Here is an 11,088-nt window from a genome sequence, read left to right on the forward strand (position 1 = left end):
CCTAAAATGTGGACACCAGTTGAAGCCTATATATCTTTTCTTTTAATGGAAACATTTTAAATAAGGGTCCATATTTTATTTTTCACTCCGCTATGTTCAAAGTCATCTTGTATTCCTAAAGCGTTTGTGAAAACATGACTTCACAAAATTGAAGTATTTTAAAAAAAACTATTGATTAAATTTTGGATATATTTCCTCCATTTCAAATTAATTATAAGTGTTTTTTTAACTAAAATTAAAACTCGAACAATTATCTTGACCTCAAAAATCCCAATAATAAATGGGTTACGAACAATAAATGTGATAAACTAAGTAATACTCCATCTATTTCAGAATAATCTACGTTTTTTTAAAAAAAATTGTTTTTAAATGATTCATATTTTATATTTTAATATATGTAATAATAGCAAATTGTGAATTTCAAAAACATTAATTGCTGAATTTTGATTGGCTAAAAATTATAAAAAACAGTTAAACACAAAAAATAATATATTTATTATCAAAAAAAATTTCTAAAAAGTGTGAAAACTTTAGCATACATTATATTCGAAAGGATTGCTGTTTTGAGATGACGCATGTTTATCATCTTCGCTGTTTATCGACACGTAAGTGTTTGAAGCCTTTTTGTTTATTATCACCAAAATTATTATTCTTTTCTCAGAAGCAAAATTATTTCGTCAAATGAAAAGAATACAAATAAAAGGAGCTACCAGTAAAAGAGCAAAAAGAAACGAAACAGAAAAAAGTAATAAGGAAATCATGCTACGGGGTGATGTCTTTAAATCCGCCACGAGTTTAGGCCGATTGATTAGCACCATTTACCGTAGACAATCAATGCGTTGATTAGTGAATCCATAAATCTCTACATGGGTTAACGCAATCAAAGTCGAGTTATGTGACAGCGTATTCCTAACGTCCTATGGATAACGTAACCTTTGGGTTTAATCATACAAAGTTTTCATATTTTCTCATTTTAGTTATAATTTACATTTATGAGCATAAATTAAAATATCTAATTTTGTACATTTTTAAAATAAAAACATTATTATTTATACATTTAACCATATTTTAACAAATAAAGAAAATTGAAAAATATTTTTAATAATTTTGCATTAAAATTCTATAACAACCCTTATTTCAGACTGAAAATTTTATTCTATAATATAAATTAAACTAAAACAGAAGAAATAAAATATCAAGTATTCGCTAAATTATTTTCTCAGAAAAGTAGGAGTATTCGCTAAATTAGTTGGGACAAATTGATTCAACAATTAATGAGATACTAGTTGCGTGACCCTAAAAACAAAAAAAAAACATAAAGATAATAACATTGCTTCATTTAGAATCTACACATTTACAATTTTGTCTAAAATATGTTATCCTCTTATATATTAAAAGAGAAGTCATGGCTTCTCATTTATGTGATTTTTAGAAAAATAGACTATCTACTAAAGTTGGTCACATTACATTTTCATTCATTAATAATTTTGATATTAAATAAAACAGATTATTAAATACATAAATCAAACTTACATATTAATTGTTACCTTGATCTTATCAAATGGTTTCCTATATTTTCGAAATTGATATCTCCTTAAATACTATTATTTCCATAATATAATAAATAATATCATCTAATTAATATATTTGATAGCAAATTTGGATTGAATATATATCAATAATTTAATATTGTAATATTATATTTCTATATGTTAATTATTTACATATTTCTGGATGTTAACTTTTAACTTTTAAAATAAATAAAAAAATCAACATTATCTCTATACTACCTTTAACCAACGGAAACAAATTTACAACTATATAGTTTATTTTAAAATTAAACAAAAACTAAATGTTTAATTATTTTCTCGATAATATAAATCTATGAAGCTAAAAGTTTAATTTTTTAAAAACTTTCTAATTTTGTGAAATGTTACAATATCTTTGAAGATGACAATAAAAAAATATTTTACCAATCTTTATATATATTTACGATTTCAATAATAAAATAATAATCCAAAATATATATAGAATAGTATACAAATACATGTGAAAGGTAGAAACAATCTATTCAATGAAAAACAAATATACTGTAAAACTATTATGTTTTAAAAATTGATAGACACACTTTATATATATAATAATATATACCAGTGTAAAATTGAAAACAAAATATTTATATAAAAATAAATCAAAACAAACACCCGCACGGTTGTGCGGATCGAGATCTAGTATAGACTTAAAATTGTATTCGCTATATTTGTTTGGAACAAATTGATTTAACAAATTTGTTTTTTTTTTCTTTAGCAAAAAAACAAATTGATTTAACAAGTTTATGGGATATTCAAGGAACATTGTTATATTACAACCAAAAACTGTATGCTATGATTTTTTTTCCAACCTTTCAAAGCATAGATGGATTATTACATAATTATAACTAAATTGAAGCTGTTTAGACCGATGGTTTGGTTGAAAAGAAATAATCAAAGACAGATAGTGATTTTAGCGCAAAATACCTGATTTAAAATTATGTTGAAGGTTTGAAAAATCGTGACACAGTAAGATATTAAAAGTATAAGTGTATAACCAGAGAAAACAAAAAGAAAAAGAACTTTTATTGAGGTAGATGTTAAAACTTACAGTTCTGTATGCAAAAACTCAGTTCCCACAGAGGGTTTTTCAAAAGAATGAATTTCTAAGATAACAGATAATTCCACTAATTAGCAAGAAAGAGCAAAACCTAAGTATTGAAGTTGGAATAAAGAGTAGAGTATTGGAGACATCATCGTCTGAAAGTTGTTGTCTTATGTAATAACGGTCGAGGATGATCGGCCAGTGAACTCTTGCATATTCGACAGCTTTAAATCTTTAATGCAACATCAACCTATGAAAATCACAAATAAAATAGTACAGTAATAGTTAAGTCTTTTGTTGTTGACAAATATGAACTGCGTAATCTTTATGAGTAAACTAAAAGGTATATGAATCTGACTAGAGGAGCAAGAGCAAGAGCATATTGAGACTTGAGAGTATCTATGGCGTACTTCTCGTACTGTTCGATGTAAAACCTGATTGTTGCTCCTTCTGTGCCCGTTTACACCGTTATTGGACAAAGTAGAAACAATCCCAAACTAATTATTTTTTTACTACTTCACAAGCTCCTAAGGTTTAAGACAGTCTAACTTACAAGTCGTGATTCATCCTCGAACAAGTATCGGATCCCTCGGTGCTTCGGAACAGAGCCATCTACTGGATCTCTGTATTCAAATTCATCTGCGCTTGCAACATTTGCCACTTCCGGATGAATTCCCTTCAAAGTCCTGAACAGTCTATCCAATAACTCTTGTCCAGCTGATGCGTAAGTCTGACAGGCAAAAGAAATGAAATAGAGAGGAGTACTTGTTCACTTCAGGAAGTGAAGACTGCAGTTTAATCAAAATCCCCCATTTAAATGGTAAACTAAGGAAGAAACTATTGAGAATGTTCTGAGTTGTATTACTTTAAACAGGGTTACATATATACTTGATACAATAGATCTTAACACACAAGATCTCTACTTATGAATCTCTAGTTGTACTTATCTTAACAGCATGTATCCTTATCTACTAGCTTAGGGCCCAAGATATCTTCGTATGCAAACCGTGGCCGGTATACTCTTAACCAAACATAACCATCGCTAGCACAAATCGTGCCACGAGCTACGATTGGGATCTTGATGACCTCCTCCAAAGTCTTTCTGTACAAATGTTGTATTGTGATAAATAACCATGTGCAAACTGTAATCATTAGTCTAACACCACTGGCTGGCTGCTGCCAACTTAATTGTTATCTGTCCAAGTAGAAGAAAAAAAAATGTATAAACAGTTGGAAAGTATGAATACATGTGGTATGAAAAGAAGTGGTTAGAAGGTGATTGAATGTTAGCCAACAGAACTTGGCAGTACGTAGTGAAACAGAACTATAGACAAGTAATGACAATGCAGAGAGCATGTTCAAAGGCAATGGAAACAAGTTCATAAACTCTATTTCGGAATAATAGAAAACATAATGTACTTTCTGCTTAGAAGAAATCTGAAGATATCTGCCAAACAAGCATCTACCTGATCAAAGAGGGGGTAAGAGCATCATTGAACGTTGCCTGCAAAATACTTTTCATTTATTTTTCTGTCCCAAATACTTCATTTATTTTATATTTATCGTCAAATGCATTAATAATCTTTATTTAATTAAATAGTCCGTTAAAACATATAAAAATAAAAGCGCTTTTTTATACAAATTCTGTATAACACAAATATTTCGAATAACTGTCATTGTCAGAGAGAGTTGAGAATCGAGATTCAACTTACAAAATATGCTGTATAGTATTGATGAGGCCACCCTATCATGGGGACCTTAAAATGTGACGAGGGATTTTATTTTTTAATATATACTAACAATGTAAATAACAAATGAATGAACTTTTCTTTCTTCTTTCTCACACGCTACTAAATCTAAAACCCTCTCCTATAACAACAATAATTTTACTTTTCAAACAAAACAAAAAAGGGCTCACTATATACAATCAAACATGTAACAAAAGATATCATCTACTCTTTTTAATAACTCGTCATAGGTCGTTTACCATGAGGGTCCGAGCTAGAGCTGACACCTGCACTTCTAGTTGCGTTGTGAGGAGCCCTTGTCGGTGTCCTAGAAGACGCTGGAGTGGTAGCTCCACCTGTTCCCGTTCCACTGTTTGTGTTCAAGTTCGAACCAAACGAATCTGAACTCGATCCCGTCGTCGACAATGTCCCAACCGAGGATGCTCCTCCTGATGGACGATGATGCGTTCTACGTCGGTATCTAGACCCCGGGACACCAGGACGCTCTGGCTCTTCCAGATTCCCTGGTTTTCTCGAGAGAAGCAAAGACACTCTCCTCATTGCTGGTCTCTGGTGGGGATCGCCTTGTACACATAACAGTCCGATCTGAACGCAGAGTCTCACTTGTTCTGGATCAGCTGAAGCTGCTATACCCGGGTCTACCATCTCCATCGTCCTCCCTTTCTTGTACAACTTATATGCCTGTGCCATAGATCAGTAAAGATTTGAGTATAGACGTAAACAGGAGTAGAGAGACTAAGTAAGAAGCTTACTTACCCATTCAAGAAGAGTCTGATCAGCGTGTTTCAAACTAAAACTCGAGTTCTTCTGACCACTGATGAGCTCTAGAACCACAACACCAAAGCTGAATACGTCTGCTTTTACCGATAGAACACCGTTCATTACATACTCCGGCGCCATGTAGCCACTGCTCATTAGAGAAGAAAAGGTTAAAAAAAGTGAGCACTCACTCACTCACTCATACATATGCAACTGAGTTTTTGTGAGTGATAAGGAGGGAAGCATACTTGGTTCCAGCGACGCGAGTGTTGACGTGTGTCGCGTCCTCCTGAAAGAGCCTAGCCATCCCAAAATCCGCAATCTTAGGAACCCACTTCTCGTCGAGCAAAATGTTACCAGCCTTGATGTCCCTGTGGATAATGCAGTTAGGCGCGTCCTCGTGGAGATAGAGCAGTCCTCGAGCAACGCCTGTTATGATCTCAAATCTCAGTTTCCAATCTATCTCCGATCTTCTGTTAGATCCTGTGAGCCAAAACCACTACGTGTTAAAAAAAAACATCTCTTTAACAAGAAGTAAAGGAGGGAGGACTTACTGAAGAGGACTTTGTCAAGGCTCTCGTTAGGGACGTACTCGTAAACAAGGAGCTTATCATCACCGTGAGTGCAGTAGCCCCAGAGGTTAACGACATTGCGATGCTGGACTTTAGCTAACAACTTGGCCTCGTTGACAAACTCTCTCTTTCCTTGCCTTGAGGACTGAGATAGCTTCTTCACTGCTATGTCTCTCCCGTCGGGTAACCTTCCCTATTACACAGAGGGTTTAATTAACCTCATCATCAGGTAAAAGTCTCAAACAAACAGAGGAAACCCTAAAAAGAAGGAAGCTTTGTAGTACCTTGAAGACGGGTCCGAATCCACCTTCGCCGAGTTTGTGGGTCGGGTTGAAATCCTTGGTGGCGGAGACTAGGACTTGAAAGGGGAAGACTTTCTGTTCCAGAGCAGCGATTTTCTCGATATCGTCTTCTAGACCTTTTTGAAGAAGAAGACGAGAGTGAGTCAATTTAGAAAACCCTAATTCCCAAAAATAGAAGAAAAGGAAGAGAATTTACCGCGATTGGAGCTGCGTTTGAAGGGTTTGATGATGTTCTGAAAGAAATTCATGCCCAGATCACTCTTTTGAGACTTCCTTGTGACCATCCCATAGGATAGCTATTTGATGAACTGAGTAAGAAAAATCGAAGAAGAAGAAGACAAGAGGATGTAGAAGCTGATCTTCAGGAGGATTCGATTGGGACTTTCGTCGGGTACAATCTCGGAAGATGAGATTTTGATTGAAGAGGAAGGAGAAGAAAGCGTGTTTAGATTAGTCTCTGTAAATTATGGTTTTATGTGAGGGAGAGACTATGGGCGGAAGGGGACGATCGAATAGAGACAAAAGTCAAACATGTTTTCGTGTTTTTTTTATTTCCACCTTTTTCAACTGTATTTTCATTTCTTTATTTTTATACGCGGTCATATTATTTATTCTAAGTCACTGAAAATTCTAGATTTCTGGTCTCTCAAATTTTAAAATTATGAGAACAAAGCATGTAACTCAGTCTTATTCATGTAGGATGATATAAGTTTCAGGAGTTGACATACATTTTTTTCAAAATATTTTAATATTTCAACAGGTTAAATTATCCATGAAATGATTATGGCATTTTCAATATATAGACTTTTGTACTAATATTATTACTACTGATTTGTAATAGTTGTTAAGGGTCCAAAGACGTACAACCTATGGAAAAGCGGAGTGAGAAGTTTTCTTTCAAACGATTGGTAGACATTAGTAGAATAATCAGCGAGTCAAGACTTAAGATAGGATAGGAGAAAGATAAATGATAGTTTTCTGTAGTATATCCTGTCCGGTAAGTAACTAACGACGTTATTAATTAGTATAATCACAAGATAAAGAGTAAATCGTATGGTCCAGGAAGGTGCCACCTCTGCCTTTATAAAGCCACTTACCTTGACCAAACCTTCATAAACCAAAGCTCGCAGAATATTCAACTCGCAAACTCATTTCTTTTCCTTTAAACAAAACTTCAAACCTAACTCTCATCTTATGACAAATCAGACTAAGCCCATCATTTACTCTAATTATTTGATTGAGTTTATTAACGCTTCTAAACTAGGAAGTAAGTGAGTGTTTTAGATGAATTACGCAGATCATTTTTTACACGAGATCAGACCCGACCAACACAAGCAAGGGAATCATGGACCTAGAGTCTTGCAAAGGTTTTTATTTTAGTGACCAAAATATAACTGAAAACTTTGGTAACTATGCTGAAACTGTTTGTTAAAAAAATAATATTTTTACTAAAATATGTATTTTTGTATATTTCTATATTTTTACTAAAATAACAATTTATAAAAGCTCAAAAAGATTTTGGCTTTTGAACCTTTCAGTGGCAAGGCAGCGTGTGGAAACTTTTTTTTAAACTCTTTTTAACTCTTTTGAACTCTTTTTTTGTAACACGAAACTTTCTAATATAATACAGATAAAATTATCGACTATAAAATTATTTGTACAGAATTTTCATATATTACAATATCTATAATTAACTACCGGTGAAAAGTCTCATCACAAACCAGATTGGATGAATCATATAGACTTTAAACTTCTTTTCAAAAAATATATATAGACTTTTAACTATACGTATCACCCAAGTACAGTACAATCCAGTGTATTTTTTTATTTATGTCAAATCTAGTGTAGGGTTTCTAACTTTAGTGCAACTGAATTACTAATTTGGAATAAAATTTAATAGAACGATTTATCCTATAGGTCCTAAAAATTAGCATTTAAATAAAATAAATATAGTTATCATTATTATTATTTTTGTAGAATGTATGGAAGAAAATGAAATGTAGTTATAAGACATGCATGATTAAAACACACATAAGTGAAAAAATGAGTTAAACTAAATTTTTAATTTTATTTCATAGTTTCTTTAATTCCATTTTTTAGTTCAATTTATTCATAATATTTTTAAAACAGATTACCAATTACAGCCTTTGTGTTTTACAGTGACCAGAAACAAAATATTTACTATATGACATCGTTGATGATGACGCAAAAAAGAAAGTAAAAATAGATCATCACTTGCACCAAATAACATGACCCAAGGCGCGTTTCTCTTGGACTTTATTCATTCGGTCAAGTCTAACGTGTACCCTTTATTTTATATTGTTTGCTCCTTCTTGTAACTTTTTTTTGTCAAGCTCCTTCTTGTAACTTAGGGTTCTTAAGGGGTGGATCCCGCGGTTCTTATAAAAACCTTGTTTTATGAGTCTTCTGTAAAGGGCGACTTTAATTTGGTTCTTTCACTGTTCGTAGATTCCACTGGTACGTGATGACCGGTGATTGGTTTACTTTTTATTTTTTTTATCAGACCAAAAAATTTTTTACTTAAAAATTTGTGCAGAGGTAAGGGCATCATTATCGGTGATACGTTTGTTAGGTTTTTAATTTTCTTTTTCTTTTTTCTTTTTTACGTTTTTCTGATTAAAAAAAAAAATTAATTGAACCAGTCGCGGGCCACCACGTGTCAGTGGGGCCCGCAAACAGGTTAACAAACGCAGCACAAACGTCTCTTAATTAACCAACGTCTGTCATGGGTTTTGCAAAAGTAAGTGGTCCCCCCCCCCCTAAGATACGTGATTTTGCTGCCGATAACGTTGCTCTAATGATGTTCTTATTAACCGGGTTTTTTAGGATGAGTTTCTTAGCAGAAGTTAAAAATCCAACTCTAAGAGCATCTCTAACCCATAACACTATTTTTGTGTCAAAACCACACTATTTTAGTGTAATTTTAGCACTAAAATAAGTTTTTCTCCAACCACAACACCAAACTTCACACTAAAAGTTATTTTATAATATTATATGTATTTATTTATTTTATTTTTATTTATTTATTTGCAAGTTTTATTAATAAAATAAATGAATAGTGTTTTAGTGGAGTGAATAGTGTTTTAGTGTGGTGAATAGTATCACACCAAATTTGATGTGAAATTATAGTGTTGCACTAAAATAGTGTAATTTTTGCAGTCCCATTAAAAATTGTTTTGGTGTAAAAACTACGTTAAAATAGTATTTTGCAGTCTTATTGGAGATGGCCTAAGAACCCCAGATTAATCATGGTCTTAGTACCACCTTTTTGTTAATTTAGATATGAGTAATATGACTCCCTTTTAGGTAACGAATAATAGCCATTCACTGATTCACATGTTATATATTGCTTATAAAACTATATTTTATATAGACAAATTCTCTAGATGAATTTTTTTTTAAACAGCTCTTTTCTCTATCCAGTCAAAGTGATAGAGCTATGACACAATCAAATTCAAAGTTAATCATTAATTATAGTGGGAAGTAGACAAGTGATAGGCCCTAGCAAGTAAAATGCTCAGCTATCGTACAATCTCATAAAAATCTAGGTTCCAAAGGTGTGTGTAAAGAAATATATGATCTTTTAAAAAAAAAGAAATATATGATGCAAACGAACAATTGAAAACTTTTAGGTCGTGAAAAAGTTATGATGCACGCATCCACCAAAAGAAGATGCAGCAATTGTCAATGAAATCATTAACTATAACTTAAACATTACGCGGCATTTATATTAGATGTCATTGTCACGTGTGTACGCTAAAACATAAAATAAAACCAATGTAATGTATCCATAACTAATAATAAGAGTATATTTTTTTTTTTTTGAAAACTATAATAAGAGTATATTCAAATTCAAATGTAACGTACCTCATACGAATCTACCATAATATTCGCAAGTCCTGACTGATAATTGAACTATACACATAATCTTTAGCTTTTCAACCATATAAATTTGGAGTTACAAGATTTTAGCTTTGTCACTATTTTGTCACCAAAATGTTCCGTTAATAAGTTGGATTAATGTTAAACCCTTTTTCAAAAAAAAAAAGTTGGATTAATGCCATTAATTAGAAGCATCTTTTGACCAACCCTGGAAAACCTTTGAAAAATTGGGTCCGAAGGAAGTCGAGATCTAAGTGAACATCAATAGAAACTTTTGAAAACTCTTTCAGACTAGTCTAGATCAGAGATTTTTTTTTTGAATCCAGTCTTATTGTATATCATTGATGTCCGATGCATTTTGTTATTCCATTCGAGATTTATGTTAATTTACCAATCAAAAACGTACATATAGAATTGTGATTTTCATTTGTTGACATACAGCTTGAAAGTGCTAATTTATTGTTTACCTATTTGGTTGACTAGATTGATAAATTTGGGGTAAAGACGATTCTTCGTTAGGGTAGACCTCTCTGAAGCAAAAATCAAAACTAATAAAAGCTCAATGGCTTCAAGGACTTTGCCACTAACCTATAACTCACTTGATCGCCATTCTATTGTTATTTCACATATTGTGTCTCATTTCACATAACTACATTATTTTTGCTAAAACATTCGATTTAAAAGGAAATCGTAGGGGGCACTCTATTTTTTTTTGTTAAAATAATTGCAGGGGAGTCTTGGAAAGAGTCGAAGGGCACAATATATCAAACCAAGTCACGCAAACGCTCATTTGATTCTTCTGGTGTACGTACGTATGTGTTTTCAGCTAATTTAAATTGTTTTGGTTCTTTCCAATTTCCATTATTTCTAAATGTAAACCATAACGCGGTTCAAAAAAAACTTGTAGGATAGTCTTTGAAAGAGTCGTAAGGTACAATACTACAATATCACACCACATCAAACACACGCTTTTTGTTATTTTGTGTGTTTTCAACCCGCATGACATGCTTATCTGTCAAATTATATGATGGTAGAAGAAAAGAGTAGCCTTCAAGTAATACTGACCGAACGTAACATTCTCAAATATTTGTCACGTGAATAGAAATATACCTGATTTCTCTGAAATTTCGACTCGAGTTTATCCGCTAAAGCCCATCTAAACAGGCCGAT

General features: G+C 32.5%; 1 protein-coding gene across 1 annotated transcript; it reads right to left on the minus strand.

Annotated features, from left to right (window-relative positions):
- Positions 1-4,400: 4,400 nt before the first annotated feature.
- Positions 4,401-6,493, minus strand: LOC108827234 (cysteine-rich receptor-like protein kinase 43). Its single transcript, XM_018600594.2, has 6 exons — positions 6,212-6,493; positions 5,998-6,131; positions 5,696-5,906; positions 5,390-5,624; positions 5,139-5,289; positions 4,401-5,063 (listed from the first exon to the last, which is right to left on the minus strand). The coding sequence occupies exons 1-6, from the start codon at positions 6,297-6,299 to the stop codon at positions 4,596-4,598; spliced, it is 1,287 nt and encodes a 428-aa protein (XP_018456096.1). The 5' UTR covers positions 6,300-6,493; the 3' UTR covers positions 4,401-4,595.
- Between the last annotated feature and the right edge of the window lie 4,595 nt (positions 6,494-11,088).

Source organism: Raphanus sativus, chromosome 9 (genome assembly GCF_000801105.2).
Source record: "Raphanus sativus cultivar WK10039 chromosome 9, ASM80110v3, whole genome shotgun sequence".
Taxonomy (NCBI): Eukaryota; Viridiplantae; Streptophyta; class Magnoliopsida; order Brassicales; family Brassicaceae; genus Raphanus; species Raphanus sativus.